Source organism: Akebia trifoliata, chromosome 1, assembly GCF_017979445.1.
Source record: "Akebia trifoliata isolate Shusen 1 chromosome 1, ASM1797944v1, whole genome shotgun sequence".
Taxonomy (NCBI): domain Eukaryota; kingdom Viridiplantae; phylum Streptophyta; class Magnoliopsida; order Ranunculales; family Lardizabalaceae; genus Akebia; species Akebia trifoliata.
In genome coordinates, this window is record NC_141375.1 from 35,603,785 (window position 1) to 35,628,689 (window position 24,905).

The 24,905-nt window shown below is 34.4% G+C and overlaps 4 protein-coding genes across 4 annotated transcripts; all 4 read left to right on the forward strand.

The window, feature by feature from the left end:
* The first annotated feature begins 825 nt into the window (after positions 1 to 825).
* LOC147412155 (large ribosomal subunit protein eL22z) lies at positions 826 to 3,035 on the forward strand. Its single transcript, XM_086456963.1, has 2 exons — positions 826 to 1,119; positions 2,719 to 3,035. The coding sequence occupies exons 1-2, from the start codon at positions 887 to 889 to the stop codon at positions 2,861 to 2,863; spliced, it is 378 nt and encodes a 125-aa protein (XP_086313089.1). The 5' UTR covers positions 826 to 886; the 3' UTR covers positions 2,864 to 3,035.
* A 1,993-nt stretch (positions 3,036 to 5,028) lies between these two features.
* ACHT2 (atypical CYS HIS rich thioredoxin 2) lies at positions 5,029 to 10,025 on the forward strand. The gene is made up of 4 exons (XM_086456951.1): positions 5,029 to 5,421; positions 6,682 to 6,864; positions 8,667 to 8,831; positions 9,638 to 10,025. Exons 1-4 carry the CDS (start codon positions 5,182 to 5,184, stop codon positions 9,773 to 9,775), a joined length of 726 nt encoding a protein of 241 aa, XP_086313077.1. The 5' UTR covers positions 5,029 to 5,181; the 3' UTR covers positions 9,776 to 10,025.
* Positions 10,026 to 11,292: 1,267 nt separating this feature from the next.
* HDA2 (histone deacetylase 2) lies at positions 11,293 to 18,019 on the forward strand. Its single transcript, XM_086456970.1, has 13 exons — positions 11,293 to 11,691; positions 11,775 to 11,830; positions 11,999 to 12,116; positions 13,308 to 13,370; positions 13,690 to 13,758; positions 13,833 to 13,999; positions 14,186 to 14,250; positions 14,338 to 14,384; positions 15,165 to 15,209; positions 15,334 to 15,384; positions 16,648 to 16,734; positions 17,107 to 17,194; positions 17,648 to 18,019. Exons 1-13 carry the CDS (start codon positions 11,572 to 11,574, stop codon positions 17,746 to 17,748), a joined length of 1,077 nt encoding a protein of 358 aa, XP_086313096.1. The 5' UTR covers positions 11,293 to 11,571; the 3' UTR covers positions 17,749 to 18,019.
* A 3,685-nt stretch (positions 18,020 to 21,704) lies between these two features.
* On the forward strand, positions 21,705 to 22,525 carry LOC147412158 (PRA1 family protein F3-like). The gene has a single exon (XM_086456989.1). It carries the CDS (start codon positions 21,826 to 21,828, stop codon positions 22,378 to 22,380), a length of 555 nt encoding a protein of 184 aa, XP_086313115.1. The 5' UTR covers positions 21,705 to 21,825; the 3' UTR covers positions 22,381 to 22,525.
* The last annotated feature ends 2,380 nt before the right edge of the window (positions 22,526 to 24,905 follow it).

Sequence of the window (24,905 nt, forward strand, 5' to 3'; positions counted from 1 at the left end):
AATCTTCAAAGATGACTAATTTGTGGTTATAGGTTGAAGGTGGTGGCTTTAGGACATTGTACAAAAGTATTTAAGAGGAAAGTGCGGTGAAAAGAGGTATGTAACTAGTTTTAGAACACAGGGGGTATCTCTAAATACTTGTTAAAATGTGTGGAGAATGTTTGAATAACCTAATAAAACTATGTTTTTATTCAACAATTATGAGATTCATTTGAGTTAAACTCTTTTTTAAATATTGATTAAAGGGAAATGTAAAATGTGCTTAAAGTAAGACTATCAATCTAAAAATCCAATCCATTCTGATAACTTTGAGTCCAGATCAACGTTTTAGATATCGATAAGGATCCGATTCAATAAGGTTTTGATTTGATATCTAATTGGATCAATCATATCTCGATCCGATATATATATTAGAAAATATATAATATTATATTATATATTTATTGACATATATAAAGTATATTTAGATTTTATATAAAATTGAGTTTAACCCAATTCAGACCCAATCTGATGGTTAATGAATCAGATCTTGATCTTAATATTGAGTTTAGATAAAAACTTTGATCTAATAAGGGTCCAATCGGATACTTATCAAATCAATCCCGAACCCAATCTGGTCCTTACTGGCTCGGTAACGAACTGACGTCGACCCGATCCGGATATGATCCATCGACAGCACTAGTGTTAACCGTGTTGGAGAGGTTTGACTCATCCGAGATGACAACGGAAACCAGGTTTGAAACCTGTGACTCAGATGCGAATGAGCGGATACGATTTCGAGATCCAGCAGAAACACCATATAAATACCATCGCGGCATCACTCATCCTAGGGTTTCTCATTCTTTGCAGAAAGAGGGAGAGAGAGAGAGAGAGAGAGAGAGAGAAGATGAGCTCCAAAGACAAGAAAATGGTTCCGAAAGGAAAGAAGAAGGGAGCGAGTTTCACGATCGACTGCGCGAAACCTGTAGAAGACAAGATCATGGACATTGCATCCCTAGAGAAGTTTCTGCAGGAGCGGATCAAGGTTGGAGGCAAAGCTGGGGCTCTTGGCGACTCCATCACCATCTCTCGTGAAAAGAACAAGATCACTGTCACCTCTGACAACCCTTTCTCCAAGAGGTATTTCTGATTCTCACACATAGGTTTTTCTACATACTTCTGTTCGTTTCTGCTCAAATTTGCGTTTTTGAGTTGGTCTCTCTGTTTTTTAGATTTTTATATATTTATATATAAGATTTAGTGCAATTTAGTGTAGATTTGAGTCAATGATCTACTGTTTGGTTATTTGTATGTTTTAAGAATTAAATCATAGAATTAAACTTTAATGGGACAGTAGAATTAAGAACCATTTCAAATAGATTTAGATTCTCTACTTGATTCGGTGCCTAACTGCATGATATTAGAATAGGAGTCTAGAAGTAGATTTCCTCCATCTAAGTATCCATTCATTGCAAGGTGAAGCAACAATGGTTAGTGGCAATGAACCGAACACTACTACGGAGAAACAGGTTTGGTCCAATCTTAACTGCTGAAAATGAGAAAGAAAATTGAAATTGTTGGGAACTGATCATTAGACCATTAGTCCTTAAAATTTGTTTGGCTCGCTTACCGAACTTAGATAATCTTGAAAGTCAAGCAGTCCTCAGCTTTATATTGATTCACGAGGACTGCTTATCAATGCTATCTTTTATTTTGATGTATTTGTATAGTGTTGACTGTTTTTCTTTTCTATCTAGTACTCTAAAATTGAACTAGTAGGCTTGTTTATTTAAATATTATAATTTTACTCAGTAACCATGGTAAACAAGGATAGAATGGTCTCTAGGCAAGTAACTAGTTCAGCCAAGTCAAATGATAGGCTCGTCTGGCTTTCTGACAACCTTAGGCAAGAGGCTGGAATCTGAGTGAGGCCGCATGGTTTATTCTCCCCAGTTGACACTATAAGAGAAGCAATGGGAAGGTGGTTTTAAACATACTCTTCTAAACTGAAGAAGGTGCTGTTGTAATCAGACCTTACACGAGTTTGGCAATTGGTATAAATGTGAACCATTTTCATTTTCTCTTCACTTGTCCCTCGTAAGTGACAACCCAATTCTATACAATATATTGGTTTGTGCTTCCCAAGGAAAATTAGAAACTATAACCGATGAACTGTGAGTTTGCTAAGCTGTTAACTTCACTAACTAGATTAATTCACACACACATTCCTAGCACAGGTTATGAGAAGTGTCTCTAGAAGTTTGTGGGTTTAAATCTTCCTTATTGTGTGGTTGAACCTAGCTGCATCCCCCGAAGATTATTATACTAAGGGTTACCGTTCAGTGATGACAATACGGTTAGTAGTAAGGACTGCACCTTGATACCATCTATCTTGGCTTTGCGAGCACCATATTCTGTGTTTCAAAGACATAACCTGTGTGAGTAGTCATTTACTCTCTTTCAAAGTCCAAACCAACCAGTTTGAATATCCAGAAGATTTAAGATTTCCTCACCTATAGATTATATATTTTAAATTAGATGATAGTTAAAGTGGTTCCAAGTAAATTAACGTGGATCTTTTTTTAACTTGGTTCTTTTAGTGCGTTATTTTAATTAATAGATGTTCCCCTAGCTGCTCCACTTATTTCTGTTCCCAATATGTTTTTTTCACAATGCTCAAGTGTTTTCCACTTTACTTATGAGGATTTTAACATTTTTTGGGGTGATGGGGATCTCTAGGTACTTGAAGTATCTAACAAAGAAGTACTTGAAGAAGCACAATGTGAGAGATTGGTTGCGTGTCATCTCATCCAACAAAGACCGCAACATGTATGAGCTGCGATACTTCAACATTGCCGAGAACGAGGCTGAGGAAGAGGATTGATTAAGTCGCTCAATCATTTCATTTAAGCATATTTAGGACATGGCAACAGTTTTGCATTAGTTTAGTTAATCATTCCACCCTTTCTCGTTTCTAAGTGTTTAATGTACCCTAAATACACTGTTGTGGTATGCAAAGTGCAAACATAAAAATCTATCATCTTTGTTTGGTTGTCTGTTTCCGAGTAAAATGCTTCTGTTTCTCGTTGAGTGATGATATATGGTGTGCTATCTCAACATACAACATACCTTAATTATTGCCATACAGGTTAGACAATCTAGACCATCCTTCTATGGACCACCTCATGGATTAGCAAGTGTTCAACAACACAAAGATCAAGTGGTCGTAAGCTTGACTGGTTTAGTTGTTGATGGATGCCCACCGCCATATTATTTTTGTCATCAATCAGGTGTCTTACTGGGTAATGAGGAATGCCTGGTTGCTGTATCCCCAAAGCTGTGGGTCATTTGTTGCATTTTGGATGGATGTAGACTCATTGCTTGGCAGTTCCTTGCACTTATGCTTGGTTGAGGTCCTTCTAATATCGGTTCCTATGCTCAATTCAGAAATCTCTCAACCATCGCTATTACTCTATTTTCACTGGTTTATATTCATTGGCAGACACTCTCACTCTCACCCACACCCTCAACAACATTGGCGCCTCAACCCCACCTCAAAATCCAACCACTGTTCTCTTCATCTTCATCGCCTGCCTTGCCTAAACATCTCCTTGACCTTTGAATCCCCTGCCTACCCCTTACGGCTTCTACTTTGAACCATCTTGGCTTAATTTTCTCTTGTGGACTCTGCAATGGGGATCAACCATCTTATCCCATGACATCCAACATCAACTATTATGTGATAAGGTATTGACGATGATAGTGATTGAATTACCTTTTAAATTTATTTAGACATTCTAGTGGTTTTGAAAGTATTGGTCTTTGGTCTCCCAACTTTCATGACCTAAATCATCTAGATGAGGGTGGACCCATTGATAATCACAGTTGACCTAAATATACATCATCATCAGCAGAACCCATTGATGATAGGAGTAAACTTAACAAACAACATCATCAACTAACTCTTAAATGCCAAAATAATGGACCAGTCAAACATGTTCGATTTTCCATTCAATTCTCTCTTATGTTATCTTCTGTTAATTCAAGGAAGGTTAGTGTAGATGAGGAAATGGTATGTCAAGTATTTTATCCATTTGAAAGACTTGAATTGAATGTGGAGTTAAATTAAAATTCAAATGTTTTGATGGTTAGGATTAATCAATCCTTTGATTTTTGTTCTACGAATCTTCCAAATGGAGTAAATAATAAACTGTCTTATAATTAATCTTCTGACTTCGATTAGTAAAAACATTAATGATGGGGCCTATGACATTGGCAGACAGCCAACCCTTAAGGGGCTAAATCGAGTCCAATCCACAGGCCAATGAAAGCAAGGCTTAGATAGAACGGTTTCCTTGCCAATCTCCTAGTGCTCAAAAGCACGTTTGCCCACTACCGTCAGCTTCAATAAACAATTGTGTGAACTGTGAAGTGCATATTTCTATTATTATTATTTAATAATTCAGAAAATACCTCCCTAATTAGCTAATTAATGTAATATACACCCTTTTGTCTCTCCCTCTTTATTATACTTTGTCCATCAACCTTTCCTCCTTAAGGGCCAACCTCAAGGTTCAGAAATATATCTTGGGCATCGTTATCAAATATCTAATTAAGCAATCACGGCTCTTAGGAAATTGAATCCAAAGGAAATTGCCCACGACTAGAACTATCAGTCTGAAAAGAACAAGAACTTAGGTTCAATTCACATCCATGGATTTGGATTTAAATCTTGTCGGGGACCAAGACACTTCATCTCGGTATCATCCATCAACAACGCGGGTTGACAAATCATTTCAAACTTAATGTATTTCTCAAATAAGGTTGAAAGGCGTACATTATTCAATGAGACGACTTGGCCAACTTGATATCATACATGACGAGACAAGACGATTGATAACCGTAATGTACACGGATGAGTGTTTTGAAACTTTCAAACCAAAAAAGTTTTCTAAACCGGTTCGGTCCGGACCGGTCCACACACGTACGAAAACATTGCGTTCCACATCGGTGGTTGATTGGTAAGAGCTTTATATTCACACGATCCAATTGGTGCAGCTTATGGCCCACACAAGAGCAAGAGAGAGAGAGAGACCAAAGCTCTGACGAAGTTGTGTTGTGTGGTTGTTGAATTAATGGAGAGGAAGGGAGATTGAGTTGCAGAGAGACAGTCCTCTTTGTTTTCTCTCTCTCCATCTATCAATGGCGGATGCACTTCGATTATCTTATATTTCACGTTGTTCTTCCTCTTCTTCATCATCATCATCATCATCATCATCATCTCCCCTGTTGTTATCCTTCCCATCTTTTTCGAACTCTTCCCAACTCGGTTTCTCACTGAAGAAAAACTCAGATAGGAGAATTTGTTCCACACAAGGCTCTTCTGATTCTTCTACTTCCTCCCTTGAGTTCAGACGTCAAAAGAGGTTGATATCATGGAAGGTAGCTTACCATGGGAAACTTTCTGTTTTCTGTAATAATTAGGGTTTCTTTGGTAATCGAGTAGAGTATTAATTAAATACCTATTTCTTAGAATTGTTGTTTACTAACTCCTTAGTTTATACTATAAATTGACGTTTGTTGAAAAAGAGAAGTTGAATCTTGATGCCCATTTTTTATTATTGTTTTGTTGATGATTCTACTATATTTTGGTGTTTCGAGCATACGAATCCCCATTTTTCTGCCTCTACGTAGGCACCTGTAGTTTGTTGTTGTCTTTGTTAGTTTGTGAAGAATCATGAATACTAATTTCTCAGAATTATTTGTTAGCATGCCAACCCTATGGGCGGTTCTATTATAATTCACTGTTTCTTTGATAATTCCAGCAAATCTCGACTCCCATTTCTTAAAATTTGTTTTTTGCACATTTCCTACAATTATATGCCTTTATTTGATGGTTCTAGCACAATCGTCATACCCATTTGTTAGAATTGTTTGTTTATAAACTTTTTATCCCATTTAGGCGTTCCCTCAACTGTTTTTTTCACTAGAATTAGGTGTTTCTTTGATATTTGTTCAGAATCATGTGTGTCGTAACATAGTTACAGGACGCTGTTGTGTATGTATGCTAGTAATGGGTAATGTTTAGCAATATGGCTTATGCACAATATATGACATCAATTTCCTTTTTGTTATTGGGTGAAAGAATTGTGTAGGTGTGGGTAGCCTGTAATATTAATGTATGCGAGCTGTGAATGAGCATCAAGGTATGATTCCAGGTAGTAAGAGCACTTGGATGATTTTAGACTTGCATTACCTGAGTCTGCTAGTGTACCACACGGTGTGCCCTCATTATAAAATTTCAACCACTATGATATTTGGGCACTCTCAAGAACAACGATTGTGTTTTAACATGGAGGCGATGCAACTGATTTCATCCCGCATTGATTGTAGTATACAAACAGACAACAACAACAACAAAGCCTTTTCCCAAAGATACATATTTAGTATACTTATCTATATTTGAATGACTTTTCTAGTACGTAAATGAGTCTGTCATATCTTTCACTCTTAAAATATCTGTTATTCATTAATTATTAGATGTTTCATTGTTGTCTTCCATTTTTCATGGAATTTGATGCTATCTATAAAAATTTAACCTTAAAAGTTCCTGAGCTTCTTCTGAAAATTGCTTTAGTGGGTCTATTTGGAGATAAATGAACCTAAGAATTTTGGTGTTTTGTTTTGGATTTTTCACTTAAGGTACATGCAGCCGTTGCTGAAACTGAAGGCCCAAAATGGTGGGAAAGAAATGCAGGCCCAAATATGATTGACATTCATTCTACACAAGAATTTTTGCATGCCTTAAGTCAAGCTGGAGATAAACTAGTAATTGTTGAATTTTATGGCACTTGGTGTGCCTCATGTCGAGCTTTGTTTCCCAAGGTGATCTTGCCTTTTCTCTTAATCATGAGTTCTTGCTTTCTATATATACCTGTAAATGATTTAATTGTTATTCATAAATACTTATATATCCTAAATAATTATTGTTTTCAGCAACTTCTAGGTAGATCCTTACAAGGCAGTTTCTTACATCTGTCTTTGGGTTGCCTCCTCGGTAGAAACCCAACATTTTAGCCCATTGTTCGAGGTTTAAGTAACATATCACCATTAATCAGGAGGCCTATAGGCTAAAAGAGACCACATATTTGAAGATAATAGAGGCATTATAAAAGAACCTTGACATGTTGCATGGCCCCATTTGATGTATCCTGTGGGACTTCTTATATCTAGTAGTGGTCTCTTCATTTTCACCTAAATAATGGAGGTAACTTTATTGGGCATTTGGTGCACAAACTCTCATTTTTAGGCTGCACTTTTTATTTTATTTTATGGATAAGTGGAGATCGTATTATGAAACAAAACATGCCAAAATACAATATAGATGGACAAGGTGTCCTTCAAGAGGCTATACAAAAAAACTACATGGCATTATATAAACAGTAACTTCCCAACAAAAAACAAAATTATCAAAAATAAACATTTGCAGTCCTTTACTATAGATTACTACCAAATCGTAGCCTTGATATTGAGAGTCAACATCTCAACCCCCTCCTTGTTCCCTTAAAAAACCTTGTTATTTCTTTGCTACCAAATGCCCCAATAGATCACAAAAAGAAGCATGGACAACTTAACCATAAGACAAAAAATGTAGCCATCGACAAAATATATTTGGAACACTCCTAGGCATAATCCAGCAATTGCCAAAGAGCTCTAGAAAGAAACACTATACTTCGCTAGCCACCTAACAACTAAGTAGATGTTCAATCCATTCCTTACTTCTCTTGCACATTTACATCCTTCAGGTTCACACTCTATTGGAAGATTGGTTCATTTGGTTTTCAATAGTTTTCATAAAACTAATATGGACCTTCTGATGCAGCTCCAAGTAGATTTTCAGATTTGGGATGGTTAAGTTGAACAACATTTGGTCCTTATAATATCCTCCAGATCACTGAGATAAACAATTTCACCCAGAACTTTGAGAAAAACTTCTCGATGCAGCTCATGTTATTCTTTCCACATATATTGCAGTGAGCCACATAAAGCTTGCTTGCTTGAGATGCCAACTCCCAGTATTACTCTAGCCAGAAGATCTATTAAGAATCGTTCTAGGATCATTCAAGAGATATGATCATTCATGCTTCTCTACTTTGTGTTTTCTAAGTGCACTTTTGTGGATTGGACTAGTATAAAGGTCACTCAAAGGAATCATGCTGACCACCAGGGGATAGGAAGGTCACTCACAGCAAATGATAGCACTAGAATAAATGGTGGTGATGGCAGATGGTGTTGCAAGTGCAACCTATAGATTTATCTAATTTTGATATTTTTAGGGATGCAGATTGGCCTTGGGTTACTTAGTTTGCCCAACGGTGTAGTTCTTTTCTATTCCTCATTGTGGTTAGTTGGAATTAATACATCCCCTCCCCCCTCCTGTTATTCTCCTTCAATTCCTACTTCTTCTTTTTTAATCCCAATTTATCTGTTTTGGTGACCTTTTTTTTTTTTGTTATCCATTGATTTTAAAATTAACTGACCATTTATTAACATCCCATGTATATGTGTTTTTCATCCAGTAATTACATTTTCGTAGGAAATTTAAGTTCTCATCCATTTTCTTGGGTGTTCCGAAATAATTTGAATTGATTTATTTTTGTGACATTAATTTGGAATGAATCTATCAGCTCTGCAAGACTGCCTCAGAACATCCTGAAATTTTGTTCCTAAAAGTGAATTTTGATGAGAACAAGCCCATGTGCAAAAGCTTGAGTGTAAGAGTTCTACCTTATTTTCACTTCTATCGCGGCGCAGATGGACAATTGGAGTCCTTTTCATGTTCACTTGCTAAGGTAGGTGAATTTTGTACTCATCCTTTTTAATGTTTTTATACTTGTTAGTTGCTACTTGGCTACTTGCACAACACTGTGGATACTGCATGCCGTTGTGTTCTAATGTGCTGATGTAACCGTAGCATAACATTTAAGTTATTTGCATTATGATGGTTCCGACACTCTGATCCACAGTTACGGGAATTTTTTGGTTTTTCCAAAATATTGTGAATCATTTGACTTACGTCGTATCACGGTTCAAGTGTTACAAATTGGTTCTACCACTCTCTTTCCAAATCTGAAGAATTTCCTACAAAACTCCTTGGATCATATATTGCATTCATAAATCTTGTCTTTAAATGTATAAAAATTAGTTTGTAGTCATAAATAAAACAAGTGTTTAAACTTGAAGTAACAATTGAAAGTACACATTTTCACATTGATGTATATTAGAAATGTTCTTAAATGTTGCTAAAAAAAAACATACATCGAAACATTGTAGTTGTGCATATATAAGTTAGAACAGTATATTTTATTAAACTAAATGAATCGTAGAAGCTATAGAAATTGTTCAATGCTTAATGTAGTATCTAAGTACCGTGACCTAATGGTAAGGTATATCTTTTCCTATATGTATCGATATGTTTTAGTTTGTCTCGTGAAACATTCTGAAACGTACCAAAACATTTGAATTTCAGTGAAATATTTTTTCCTATACGAACTGATATGTTTCGTGAAACATTATAAAACATTTAGGAATTTCAAAACATTTGTAATATTTCGGTCCTATATTAATGACACTATTATAACCATCGTTTGCTCTACAGTTTCAGAAGATAAAGGATGCTATTGCAACACACAATACGGATCGTTGTAGCATTGGCCCACCTAAAGGTGTTGGGGATCTCAACCTTGAATCTTCCCCCGCTCCAAAGGATGAGCCAGCAGAAGCGAGTTCAAGATAGTCCCATCTATTATCAATCCTTCTACCAATTTATCTTCTTGTTAGATCAGACACTGGGCTCTCCAGTGCAGTTCATGGTAGATGAACCTTCTGCTCGTAAATTGTATATTGCAGTTCTACTTACAACAGAATTAAGCATAAGCATTTGTTTTATAATGTTCTTGTCATTATTTTTCTAGATGTAATGTGTTCTCTTAACAACACTACTATCTGAATTTATTTGAAATTACGAAATTTAAGCATTTGTTTTATAGCGTTCTTGTCATTATTTTTCTGGATGTAATGTGTTCTCATAACTCTACTATCCTAATTTATTTGAAATTATGAAATTATGAAATTTATCTTGTACCATCTATATTACCGTTTCTCATTCACAATGCTCTTTATTTTTATCAACACTGTGAGTGTATGATTTGCTTCTACATTTTTAAGAAAAGAAAGAAAGCAACGAGTTAGTCCCTTGGCATTAAAGAGAGCAGTGAATTCTCCTGTTTTTTTTCCCCTTACAAGGAGAAGTTGTTGATTTTTTTTTTTTTTTTTTTTATAACTGTGGAAGACAAAGGGCTGACTTTTGTCTTAATTGACACGAAACTTTTGATCTGGATATGTTTGGTTATTATTAGTATGCATTTGGAGCATGGTTTTTAAATTCGGTATCGCATCTCGTCTCGTTCAGCTCCGATACCGAGTCGTCTCGGACAAGTTTTCCGATACGTTTGAGACGTATCGTGAGATAACTCAAAAAATATAACGTGAGACATAAAACTCAGTCAAAAAAATCACTTTGTGAGTTGGTCTCGTTCAACTCTGATACTGAGTTAACTCGGACGATACGTCTCGGTCTCGGACGAATTTAAAACCCATGATTTGGAGTATCTCTCATAGTTATTAAGTGGTTGGACTCATTCAAAATGAGATTATTGGTCGACTCGGTATCAATGGGGGATGAGACTTGAGGTCTGATATGCCATGTTTTAAAACTGTGCGACAATTTGAATCCATTTAACCTCAAAACAACTTTTACATTTAAATTTCTATTCTCTTTTTACTTATTATTTCCATGGTCAAAGAGACGAAGTTAGCATGATGTACATAAGTTTTAAAAAAAATACTCTTCATCCTCTCCCAAATTTATTAATAATGTTTGGGTTAATATGAGAGAAAAATATAATTACAAAGAAAAGTAGATGAGAAAAATTGTGGTTAAAAATAATCCCTAATTTTTTTTAATGATAATTTGACCTGGCATTTATTAAAATTTTCTTTTTTAAATGATCCTCATTATTGACAAATTCATCATTTTTTTATTTATGATTGAGTTCATCACCATTACTTATTATTGAACTCAAGATTGGATTCAATCATATCGTAAATCTTGACATGAAAGTGGATAAAAATCATAAATGCCTTTTCACTTGTATTCAAGGCAAAGAATCTATGATTTTCATACAGGTGTGCGATGTGAAGTCCAAGCTTGAGGTCATTTCAGCATTATTCTTAAAATAAAAAAAATGAAAATTCATCCGTAATCTAATTAATTTCTTTCCTTCTCAACCGTCCGTCCGAGGGAGGATGGTGAAAAAACACATCTACACCGTTCGTTAGACGCTACAGTTTTTCAACCGAGTTCTGTCTCGAATTAAACTGTAAAACGGACGGACCAGCAAAATTTCACATTCTCCCACTTAAAAGAATCCACAAATATCGTTCTTCTCCTCCATCACCTTGATCGCCATTAGAGTCTCTAAGCTTCTCTATCACTACGCCTCTCTTTCTTCTGCAAATTGCGTTGGAGAAATGGCTACTTCATCTTCCAGCAGTGCCATCTCTGGAGATTCCTCTGCGACTGACCCTGAAACCCTCAGAAGAAATCGAGTTCTCTCCAGCAAGCTTTACTTCGATGTTCCTCTCTCAAAGGTAACTAATCTCTACTCTCAGATTACTAAAATCCATCACTTACTCGATTCATACTTAATTTTCTCTCAATTGTTCATCTCTAGGTCCCTGTAATCTACTCTTCTTCATACAACATCTCGTTTTTTGGCATGGAAAAGCTGTAAGAAATCTTTAATTTTCTGTGTATTTGAACTTGCATGTGTGATTCTTTGTATCAATCAGTCGCGAAACCTTATTTAATTCTGCTGATCTGCCTATGAGTTCAAAATTTGATGAGATTTGCTTAATTGATCTGAATCGATTGTGTTTTTTGTCGATGGTCGTTTAGGCATCCATTTGATTCATCAAAATGGGGTCGCATATGTCAGTTCCTCATCACGGATCATGTTTTGGTGAAAAATCGGATAGTTGAGCCTGTAGAAGCTTCACAAGAGGATCTTCTAGTGGTAACTATTACATTTCTTGAGAGTATATCTAGGGTTTTATATTGTGGCATAACTTGTGCATTTGATTATGTAGGCACTACTAATGATTTGGACCTTATGTGTGTTCCTTTTTAATGTTGCTGTGGACTTCTCTAATTTGTACGACTTGTGCTATTTCATGAGCGTAGGATATGGCTTTATAATGCCTAAAATTGATGACATCTTTCAATATATGTAGAACCAAAGTGCACATTAGTTGCTCAAACCTAGCCTTGTATATTTGTCTGAAGAGCTTAGGTTTCTTGATTTGACAATGAAGACTTTTTTTTTTTTTTTGTTGTTGCTAGGTTTAATTTTAATATTTTAGTCGATAAAAAATAGTCCACAGTGCATGGTTTATCTAATTTAAATGAGATAATAGATGCATGGTTTATCTAATTAAAGTGAGATAATAGATGCAAAGGCCATGGTTCTAAACTCGTTTTGACATCTTGTCTCGTCCATAAATGAGACTGAGTTGTCTCAGACGAGTTTTCTGACACGTTTGAGTTGTCTCGTTCAACAATGAGAAAAATGAACCGTGGTTTTAAATCTCGTCCGATACGTTTGACTTGTCTATCCGTCTCATTGGCGGATGAAACCAAGACGTATCGGATGAGTCATCTCGGTCTCGGACGAGATTTAAAACCATGGCAGAGGCTCCTAAAAGGCTAGACTAGAGGAAAAATAAGGGTTAAGAAAGAAATTTGAGTTTTTTGAGGCAGCTGGGAATGTAAAGTGCCCAAAGTATTGTGCTTTACGAACTAATATTTGAAGCTGTCACTATATCATATCATGTGTATTGAAGTAGTCTTTTTTTCTTATTAGTGGTCTCTTCAATAAATTGTATCTGGTTTTTGCTGGACTTTCTAGTCAACTACCTGATTCAAGACACATGTCTATTATTGTTATTAATTTTTTGTTACTCTATTTAGATATTTATACTGTCTTGTCTGACTGCTTCATAGAGGTTGTGGTGCATAATGTGAATATATTCAGTTCTAGCTTGTTACTCTAAACCAGATTTTATGTCTTTAACTTTAAATTGGTTTCATCCGTCATATATGTTAATATTTTTTTATTATTCTCACTATTTTAGAGTGAAGGTTTAGCATGAATACTGATACCTATAAATAACTTAAATTATATCTGTTCTATTCATTTTTTTAACAGGTGCATTCAGAATCATACTTGAACAGTCTAAAAACCAGTTTGAATGTTGCCATTATAATGGAGGTAATGTGACACTATGGAAACTAGCAACTGGGTTAATATATTTTCTTCAATAAAGACATTTCAATATCTCTTCTCGAAATTTTTATTTTGTGTTGAATCTAGCTGTAATTTGTTAGAACCAAAAACAACTTTCGTGTCTCAATGTATCAAAGTTATTAATAATCAGGATGATGATCTTCACTGATTTTCTCATATGCTGCTCATTGTTGGCCTTGTAATATCACTAGATTCAGTGGTGTCCTTCAAGGTATGGACTGGGTTGGTCCCATCTGCTGTCATTGAGATTCTTACTAATATTTAGTTTCGCTATAATGTTTAGGTACCTCCTATTGCACTACTGCCCAATTGTATTGTGCAGCATAAAGCTCTTTATCCGTTCCGTAAGCAGGTGAAATCCTCATTTATCAAGGCTCTTGGGGTTTATTTACTATAGATTTTAAGGTTACAAACCCTGAGTTACAGGTTGGAGGAACCATTTTGGCAGCAAAGCTTGCAAAAGAGCGGGGATGGGCCATTAATGTTGGGGGAGGATTTCATCATTGCTCTGCAGAAAAAGGAGGTGGATTCTGTGCATATGCGGACATTTCTCTGTGCATTCACTTTGCATTTATCTGTTTAAATATTTCAAGGTACTCTCAGTTAATGCTCAATAAATTAAGCCATTATCTGTGCATATGCGGACATTTCTCTGTGCATTCACTTTGCATTTATCTGTTTAAATATTTCAAGTACTCTCAGTTAATGCTCAATAAATTAAGCCATAATCTATTAATTGTTGTCTCATGTTCCCTGTCACTGTCTGCAAATATGTGCAGGGTGATGATTATTGATCTTGATGCTCATCAAGGGAATGGACATGAAACTGACTTTTCTAATGATGGTATCATCTCCTTCAGCTTTCCTTCTTGTTATTGGAGTTAATGGACCAGCGATTCATGAATTCCACTGACTGCATCTACACTGACAGAACGAGTTTTTGTTCTGGATATGTACAACCCTGACATTTATCCTCATGTAAGATATCTTCTCGCCAAATTGTGTGACATTACTGTTGATGCACCTGAAACTTGCTATTTTGATGCTCTTTGTATTTTCAGGCTGCTCTTTTTGTTTGCATATTCCTTAAAGAAAATTAAAATATCAGTTATATGTTAGATTTTACGCATTCAAAATCTTAAAACATAACTTTAACATACTATGATTTTTCCCAATAGGATCTAATCTTATCACATATCTCAAACACACTATTTATTCAATGTAAAACAAGTTACGGGTACTTACCTTGTGCCATTGCGAAATCGTTGATTTAAGACTTTGAAGGTGTGCCTTTCGATCCACGTGTTCCTTGAAGGTTTCGAAACCCCAATCAAATTGATCATTTCTTCTAGACTCACCTTCTCCCTTCTCTCTATGTGGATCAGCTAGGGTTCTAGTGATTGATGGATATCACTCTTGTGAACTCTATTCTTTGTTCGTTTTTCCACAATTAGTATGTTCTCTATATGTTGCCAATATGGGGTTGCCGATCCTCTTTTATAGATTAAGGTTGAGGTCCTAGAGTTATTCTTTTAGTAAGTTTCCTATCCATCAAAGTCTCTTACTAACTTCAAAGAATATTTATAATTCTAACGATATTGGGACTCTTTAATATTGATATCCATTATGTATATAGAATCCTTGTGCAATTAAACAACCAAAAAACCGTGAGGTCAGTTGGGCCACACGACATAGAGTTCTAACATTATATGCTTACATCCTCATTGCTCCTATGAGTTTTTTTTTTCCTTGTTTCAGGATTTTGAAGCAAGAAGGTATATTCATCAGAAAGTTGAAGTAAAGGTAAACCTTGGCACTGCTCTCTCGTATCTCAGCTTGGTCTTATTGCATTAGCAAATTAAAACAAGCGTTCATTTTTATTCCATTTGTTAACTTCACAATATTGTCCTTTCTTGAATGCTCACAGAGTGGGACCACAGCAGATGTGTATTTGAATCAACTAGACAAAGCACTTGAGGTATATTTTTATTCCATATTCCTTCGTGTCTTCTCCATAATTCTCATCAACATACTACATCAACTACAAATAACAGACACCAAGGTGCACATTCCTGAATATTATTCACTTTATCCATAGTTAGTAAACAACTGTGGACTTAAATCTGATCCTGGATGTAAACCACTTGTAACTGGGAACTCATTTATCTTCTCTTCATTCACTCTTACACTAGTTATAGTCCTCTTACGCATGTCCTTAATAACATAAATATATCTATTCAAGACTCTTTTTTTCCCCTATATCCACCAAATTAGGTCTCTAAATACTTTGTTATATGCCCCTCTCCTCTTCATTTACTCTTGCACTAGTTATAGTCCCCCCTTCATACATGTCCTTAATTATATCTATATATCCTTTTGTGACTCATTTATTTTCCAATACCCACCAAATTAACTGAGCAATTTTTCATATGCTATCTAAGTTAATAAAATTCTTCCTCTTTTCTTGTACCTTCTTTATCATTTACCTTGATAGTTGATCTACATGGCATAAAATCAAATAGTTTCTGCTGATATTTGTTATTTGTAGGACAGTTGTTCAATCACTCAATCACTCTTTCTCATAGTTTCTTTATGTAGCTCATATTTTTAATACCTCAATGGTGGTACAACTTTGTCTCCTTTATTCTTATATATAGGCACGACAATGCTTTTTCTCCATTCATCCAACAATTTTTATTTTTTCTAAAATTTTATCTTTAGCTTAGTTAGCCATGACAATCCAAAAATTCGCATACATTTCCATACTTCTATCGAAACATGTTCTGAAGCCCCATATGTTTTAACCTTTGATAACGCTATTTTTACTTTTGAAATACTAATTTTATAGAAGTATTTGTTCTCTCAGATCTCCCATGTATCTATTGTTATTGGCCTTAACCATATAACCTTTTCCCTAATTTCTTCATCTCATACCAAGGTTCTCTTGTTTAGTCTTTAATGTACCTCATGTTATCTGAGTCTTCACTTTTATTTTATATAATTCTGCCAGCTTGTAGACATATTTCTCTCATACTCTAGTACTCAATCTGTTGTATAGATAATCTCTCTATTCTTCTCGTATGCAGATCTTGTTTTGTGAACCTTTTTTTTTAACTCAACTGAAAATAGATTTGTAGACTTCAGCAACTACACGTGAAGATTATATAACTTCAAAGAAAAGTATTGTCATTTGGAAAGTTCTGACTTTTTTTTTTTTTCCTTCCAAATATGCGATTTGTAGGATGCTGGTAATATGTTTGATCCTGAGTTGGTGGTGTTTAATGCTGGCACTGATATACTAGATGGAGATCCTCTGGGCATGTTGAAGGTAATTTTGTTAGTCATCAAGAATTTATATTTTGAACTTGCTTCGATCATCATCTAAAAAATTTGGGGTTGGCTAAAGTAATCTCATTCCTCCATTCAATTTTATTATCTAAAGTCATCTCTTCAGTCAATTATAGCTTTTGCTTAGCTATTTTGTACTTACCCCATATCATGCTTTCTCTGATAGTTCTCAAGTTCTGAAAATGCCATGGTTGTGGGGTTTCTCCTCTGCTTGTTTTGTCAACCACTTTTTTGCATACAGTTCTTATTAGCCAAATTGCTTTGCATATAAAAAGTGCAGGATTTTTGTTCGTTCCTTTTAAAGTAAACTTGAGTATATGATGCTAATGGTATCTTAAATCCATACGTTCAGGTTAGCCCTGATGGAGTAATCCGTAGAGATGAGAAGGTTTTCAGGTTCGCCAAAGAAAAGAAGATTCCTCTTCTTATGCTTACATCAGGTCAACTCAACTTCTTCGTTTTAGTATTGGAAAATTTTGGACATATTTTCAGGTGAAGCCAGGCCATCACCCTTCCAGGATGTGTGCTATTCCCATAGCCAATAGGCTCTCCATTGTGAGTCTTCCCAAGTGCAAGGTTGCTCCTTGGATAGGCCACCACCCAAAATTGCACCAATGATAGTTCTAACAGTCAGATCTATAGCTAAAAGATAGACAGTTGAGAAAGGAAAAAAATAAATAGTAAAAAGTTATTAACTAGGTGATTGATCATGAGAAAAGAGCCCATGCTATGGACGGATAGGATTGCCTCGATGGTATGGCCCACCCTTGCACTGTCCTAACACTTTGATGTTCTGGATTGATGAGCAGTCTGCATGCATAGGGTTCACTGCCCTCTTGTATTTTTTCCATTGTCATGATGGGAAGAACCTCAGTCAATCCTGTCTGTTTCAGGTGGTTATATGAAGTCCAGCGCCAGAGTTATAGCAGATTCAATAGTAAATCTCTCAAAGAAATGCCTGATTGATTTGGAGAGTCCCTCGGTGAGAATCTAATCGCTTACATTTACCTTATTGTACATGTATTATGAGGAGAAATTGGCATACCACTAGGTCCCACACTGTGATCTTAATAGCAATGCTGTTTGAAAACAAAAGCTTGCATGTATTACATAGAAATTACAAATAGAGGAAATATATCATTTGTTTAAGCTTGTATTAATTCATTCTAATTCAACACAGTTCCAGAAACATAACTATAGGAGAAGATATACTGTGTATTCTGTTGTCTTAGGGTTGGTATGAATGCAGGGAATTCATTGAAAAAGGAATTGTATGAGAGAAAATTTAATTCCATGGGGAAGTGAATTCTACTGTTTGGTTGCACCAGGAAAATGTCAAAAAGAGCTTTTGTTTTACTATGAGGGTCGGGATAATCATCAGAGAATACATTATGACATGCAAAAATCATTTTCCTAGAGGGTAGGGTATGAATAGTGAAAACATTTGCCCTTGTGGAAAATTAGTTTGGGGCGGAAAATGAATTCCACTGTTTGATTGCATCTAGCAAAATGTTGAGATTTATTTATTTATTTATTTGTGAATAACATTTGGTGGGAAAATCATTTTCCTTGGTTTGTTGGGGCGGGTGTGTGTGTGTGTAGAGAGGTGGGGAATCTCTTTGGGAAGGAAAATGTACAATTACATATATCTGAAAATTGCATTTTTAAGTGGAAACCATTTTCCTACCAATATTTCATGCTTTTTTAGAAGTAATAGAGATGAAAGAATCGGAGCGAACCTTTCCAAGCAGTAGCACACGTTTCCTACTGGAACGCGTATGAAACAGAGGGTATCAAGTTTTTCCCCACTTAATGGGAATCAATATTCGAACTTCTGCAGATCGATGACTTGCAAAGTCAATCATTTGCCAAAGTGATTTATCATGCAAAGCTACATATTAAATATAGAGTTGATATTGGCACCCCGACTTTTACTTATTAAGCCCTAGTTTCTTAAAGTATTTATCAGACCCTAATAATATACACTTTTCAAAACATTACAAAAGTTCGGTTCAAGTTATCCACTACCTCCTTAAAAGGAAAATTATTTTTCTTTCATTTTTGCTAAAAAATTGTTAATTAGAATACTTATTTTAATTAATTTTTAAATAAAAAATTAGTTAAAAAATAATACCCGTCTTCACTAATTCCTGCACCTCTCTTTTTTAAAAAAAATTAGTTAAAAATTAATTCTCTAAAATAAAATAAAAAATTATTATCTACCGTCTTTATTTGATTAATTTTTTATTTAAATTATATATATATATGTAAAATTTATTTAATATTTTTAAATTAAAATTAAGGATGAATTCTTAAATAATTGCAAAAGTTTTCGGTATTTCCTAAATGTTGTCAATGTTGATGCAATTACACCACGTAATGGTGAAAAAATATTATCAATTTGTCACATTAACAACATTTTGGAAATATCGAAAACTTTTGTAATTATTTGGGAACTTACCTTAAAATTAACTCACATACCTCTCTACATTTACGATTTTTTTTTTTTTGGCTTAAATGGTTCGTATTTAATGTTTTTAAATAAAAAAAATTTAATTAAAAAAATATTTTTTAATTCAAAATTTAATTAAAAATAACTCCCATACATCTTTACCTTAACGATTTTTAAGGATAATTTAGATAGGCACCAAACACATTAATCAATGTTAGAGATACTTCTGTATTTTCAAAATCCATCTTATTATACTATACCCTTTGATTTGATTGAATTTGAACCATTCTTACTTTCTTTATTTTATTAAAATTAAATATTTTTTATTGATTTTATTCTTCTTATAATAATAATAATAATAATAACAACAACATATTATAGCACATTCAAACAACTTAGCAGTTGTTTTACAATTAACTCCGACATTAAAAAATCTAAACAGAGAGATGGGTTCTATTGGCACCCCCATCTTATAACAGAATTAGCAATAAGTAAAAGTTGAGGTGCCAATAGCAGCTCTCTTACTGTGTATTACAGATAATACGTGGGACTTCGTGTATCCATCATTGGGATCATCTCTCTCATCCATAAAAGAGGTATTATAAATTACACCATTGGATTATCACTCTCTTTCATTAACAGCTGTTATAAATTACACCCATACTTCATTTAACTTCTTCTTCTCTAATTCCGCCGCGTGGCCTTTTTGTCGGCTTCATCCATGCCGTCCCCTCCACAAGGCTTCATTGCCGTCCGTACACAAAAAGCGATAACGACTTTTGATGCGACCTCTTCGCATCAAAAAATTTATACGAAATGTCATCGGATGGACACGTAATTATAATATATTCCCGATTAAAAATTTATTAACGTGAAAAGGATTTTGCTATTTCCTTTAACATAAAGAAGTTTGATACATAATCCTTATTTATAATCCTTATTTAAAAAACAAATTCAAAATTAGTGATTGTCAAATAACTTTTAAGTCACCATTGGAGAGTTGAATGTTACTGTATAGATCTATAAAAGTCCTCCTGTAGGTGTGGTTGGGCTCAAGTGACTATCCCATAGCGTAATTATAAAAGCACCTCATGAATTAATAAGGACAACTCATACCATAGTAATATTCTGAAACTTCTAACCCCATCAAAATTGATTTACAAAAAAAAAAATGGATAATTTATAATTCTTTAATTTATTTTTATGGGATTAGAAATTTTGGAATAAGTCGATTTTTTGCAAGAATGTTCTCCTCATCATATAAATCATCCTCATAAAAAATCAGCTCATTCTAAAACTTTGAACTCGTATAAAATTAAATAATTCAACTTTGGTATTGGTTACCCTTATTAATTCGAGGGATGCTTTTATAATTACCCTATCCCATAAGATGTACTTAAGGATATAAAAATAAAGTGTCGGCACAAACAAATAAATTATTAACTCCAAGCCTCTTATGACGTGCTGGTCTGGGCATCACTAGAAAGCTCCAGTGAAACCTCATATTCAACTTTTCCTAGAGAACGGTTGTTGAGCTAACAAGCCCCACCTCAGTCCCCACCATATCAATCGCAGTGCAATGTGCAAATTGATTTCATGCGCTCTTCACATCAGTCTGAAATTATTATTTTTGTGAAAAATCAGCATCTTGTTCAACCTTCATGATTATAAAAGGAAATAATATAGGTTTGAGGCAGGGTTGTTTTTGTGGGGGAGGGGGCGGGGGAAGCTAGAAGAGAATGGGATTTTTATCACAAATTAAAATTAATACTAAAAGATTGCAATCTTTTTTTTTTATACCTAAATGGTCTTAAATATATTAACTTTAAATATAAAAGTAAGTGGAGGCATTAATGGTCGGTCGGTGAACTCTTAAATTTAAAATAAAAATTTGATGTTGATACATTATATCACTGGGACATTCCTGAGATGCACAACTGAAAACCACAAGTGGTTAAGAAATTTTTTTGATTAAGTTATAGAAGTATTCCAATCATGATTTCAAAACTCGTTCGAGATCGAAATGTATCATCCGAGTCGTCTTGGTATCAGGCACGAACGAGACAGACGGATATTTAATATCCCACATTCATTTTTCAATTTTTTAGATGAGATGTCTCAAACATATCGAAAAACTCATCTAAGATGACTTGAAATCTGACATGGATGAGATGAGACATGAAACCGTTCCAATTATTCACAAAGTCAAGGGCATTTAGGTTATTTTCTTAGAGAGATTCTATTGCCACACCAATTTTTGCTAACACCACTTTGATTCATGGGTAAAACTACACTTGAGTTGACGTTAGTAAAAGTTGGTGTGGCAATAGAAGCGCCCAGAGAAGGTAAGGTTCTACTTTCTTTCCTGGGATTGGGATATATGCTCGCTTTGAAAGACAGGTGTGTCTCAAATATTCGTTAAAACTAGAGGGTGTATTTGGAATTTTGGAGGTGAGTGTACGTAATGTGGTGAACCTTACAAGCATTGAATACTTTCTTTCCAGACTTTAATCCGTCAAAACCGTGAACTTCTCTGTTCTCATCACCGCCTCTCTCATATACACACTGACACACAGAAGAGAAAATAAATCGAGTCTCGACTATCGGAATCGCCAGAAAATGACGAACTACGGAACCATACCTACATCATCGGGATCTGGCAGTCTAGAATTCATCTCCCGCGCAAAAGAACGGATGAGATCTGGTTTCAGTACTCGAAGGCCATGGAAGGAAATGTTCAATTTCCACTCAATCGGCTTCCCACACGGCTTCCGCGAAACGATTTCCAGAATCAAAACCAACTTCGCGTACTTCCGCGTGAACTACGCGATCATCGTGTTAGTGATAGTGTTTCTGAGCTTATTGTGGCATCCGATCTCCTTGATCGTGTTCGTGGTCATGATGGCTGTGTGGTTGTTCCTCTATTTCTTGAGAGATGAACCATTGATGATATTTCACCGTACGATTGATGATCGTGTGGTGTTGGTTGTACTTTCGATTGTTACGCTCGTGTTGCTTTTGCTAACACACGCAACTATGAACATTCTGATTTCTCTTTTGGTGGGAGTATTGGTTGTGTTGTTTCACGCGGTGTTGAGGACTACTGAAGATCTGTTTGTGGATGAAGAAACGCTTGGGAAACGTTCTCTACATGAGCCTTTGACTTCGTCTTAGATTTTAAGGTTTGTGGTTTGAACTTGAAGTTTGTGTTTTAGGGTTCGTAGATCATAAAAAATAAGGTTTTTTTTTTCTTTCTTTCCTTTTCCCCCCTTGTGATTGATTGTTTGTATCAAGAATTTCAGTCTTCTTCTTTTGTTCATCTACTTTCATTCCCCTCATCTTCTGATTGGTAACTGTGTAGATTGGTTTTTTTTAGTAAATAAAAAAAAGTGGGAGGGGTATGTTAGTAAATCAATAAGCCTACTTGACTTTTGGTCAACTTAAACGGTCAACGTAGCTTTTTAAATTAACGGTGTGAAGAAAAACACTTTCCTTACTAACTTAGTAAGATTGGTGCTTGAACTTAAATGGATTACCCTATTGGAAATCCACACCGCAGCCTTCGTAGATTTAATGGAAGAAAAACTCAGATCCTAATTTTATTTATTTGTGTGGTTGGGGGGTTTGTCGATCCAGGTTTTGAAATGGTATTTTCACATTTAAAATTAAATTTCAAGCATAAAAAATAACATATTTTTCTTAGGTTCATAGAATTCTGTGGCATCCAATCATGTTTTTAGATGCCACAAGGTGAGTTCTAAGATTTGAAATCTTAGTAAGTTAGTAAGGCTAGTCAGACTCTTTTTAAAAAGATTTGGGTTAGTGCTACTTGAACATTGACTTTCAAAAATGCAGCTCTGTCACCTTATAAATGGAGGCAACTCCTCAATTGCAAACTTGCAATCTTCCCTCGTCGGGATATCTATCTTATAATAATGAAAATGTATATTTTCACACCAACTTCAAATATCTTAGTGTGTTGGCACCTCTGATTAAACTTATCTTCTTATTATTAAGGTGGATTTAGATGCTAAGTCAAAATCTTTATAGATAAAAAACATTTAAATCAATAAAATATTTATTATTTTATGTTATAGACCTGTTGATTTGGACTCTCGAGGATTCAGCCAATATTTTTAAGAATATCAAATGAGGGTAAGAAAGGAAAGGCAAAGTATAAAATGGTATCCTCACACCAAAGTTTAAAGAGTGTTTTTGAAAATGGTAGAAGAGGAGAAACAATAAAGTTAAAGAAAGGTATTATTGGAAAGAGTATCATAGATAAGACAATTAAAAGTTGTTTTCAGATATTCATTCTATATATGAAAGGGTATTAGATATCATTGATTTTCAAAGATAATTTTTTACAAGATACCTAAAATTCATGCTTAATAATATAATAAGCAAAAAAAAAAAAAAAAAGTGGAATGTTTTACATAAAAAGGGGATCTGTTAATAAAAATTAGTAGTTTTTAAATGAGGGATTAGAAAATGTTTCTCCCAAAATTTTCATTATTTTATATTTCTCGCAGCATTCTTTCTTCTTGAGTTTGAAAGTTGGTAGATAGAATCTTAATATTGAAGAGTAATATAATAGTAAAAAAATTAAAGGATTTTTAAATTTTAGAAGTTACAAATATGACAAATTTTTCAAAGAAAAAAATAAATCAAAATGACAATTTGGAAAGTGAATGAATAAATCATTTTAGGATTTTGTTAGCATGCACCCTAAGGGCACACACCAAAACCCATCATTTTAATAGTTTTTAGAAAAATTAAATAAAGACAAGAGTACTAGTCCTAATTGTTATTTGAATAAAGAGATCATAATAAACTTTTGGTAAAAATTATGTCTTGATCTGAGTGAGGATAACATTTCTTTTTTGCATGTTCACGGAGTTTTGAAAATTTTAAATATCTCAAATAGAAATATAAAGATACGAATTTATTGAACGAATTGCATTCATTCGTTTATATTAGGAATCCATTGATGAGAATGGATTAGGGTAAACTTGAACCTGATTCCTACATTGATGAATATAAGCACAATTGAAATTCCTGACGTGTTATACATTTGTGTATTGATAAGGCCATTTACTATTTCTTGAAACTCGATCTCTCTTTTGGATGAACCAAATAGCTAAAAGAAAATCATGTACCAGAATAAAAGAACTTGCCCCTACCAATGAATAAATATTTTGTAATAGCTTCATTAGACCGTACATCTCCCTTAGTATATCCAGATAATATGTAGGAACATTAAAAAAAAATATATTTTGGAGCTACAAAGATAGTTATTAAGTCTTTAGCACTACATAAAACATTCCTCCTAGACTAGTTGTTAAAACGAAGAACAAAATTTTTGTTATAGTCATTTATGTACATTCAACGTACTCTTTAGATAGAGAATACAGATAGTTGAACATAGTAAATTAAAATAAGAAAATGAAAGATTTTGTTGAAATTTTTTCGAAAGGCTAATAATAGGCTCTTCTCTCCATCGAATCAATGGATCGTTACACTCATTACTAAACTTGTTGAAGAGATGAAATCTAACCAAGGTATATCTTTTTTATTAGAAGTAGAATCGATTACCAAAAGAAGAATTAGACAAAAATTTATGATACATTATGGGAAAATAGAACTTCTATGGAAGAAAAGCAAATGGAACGTTTTCATAAAAATTGCCATAGAATCAA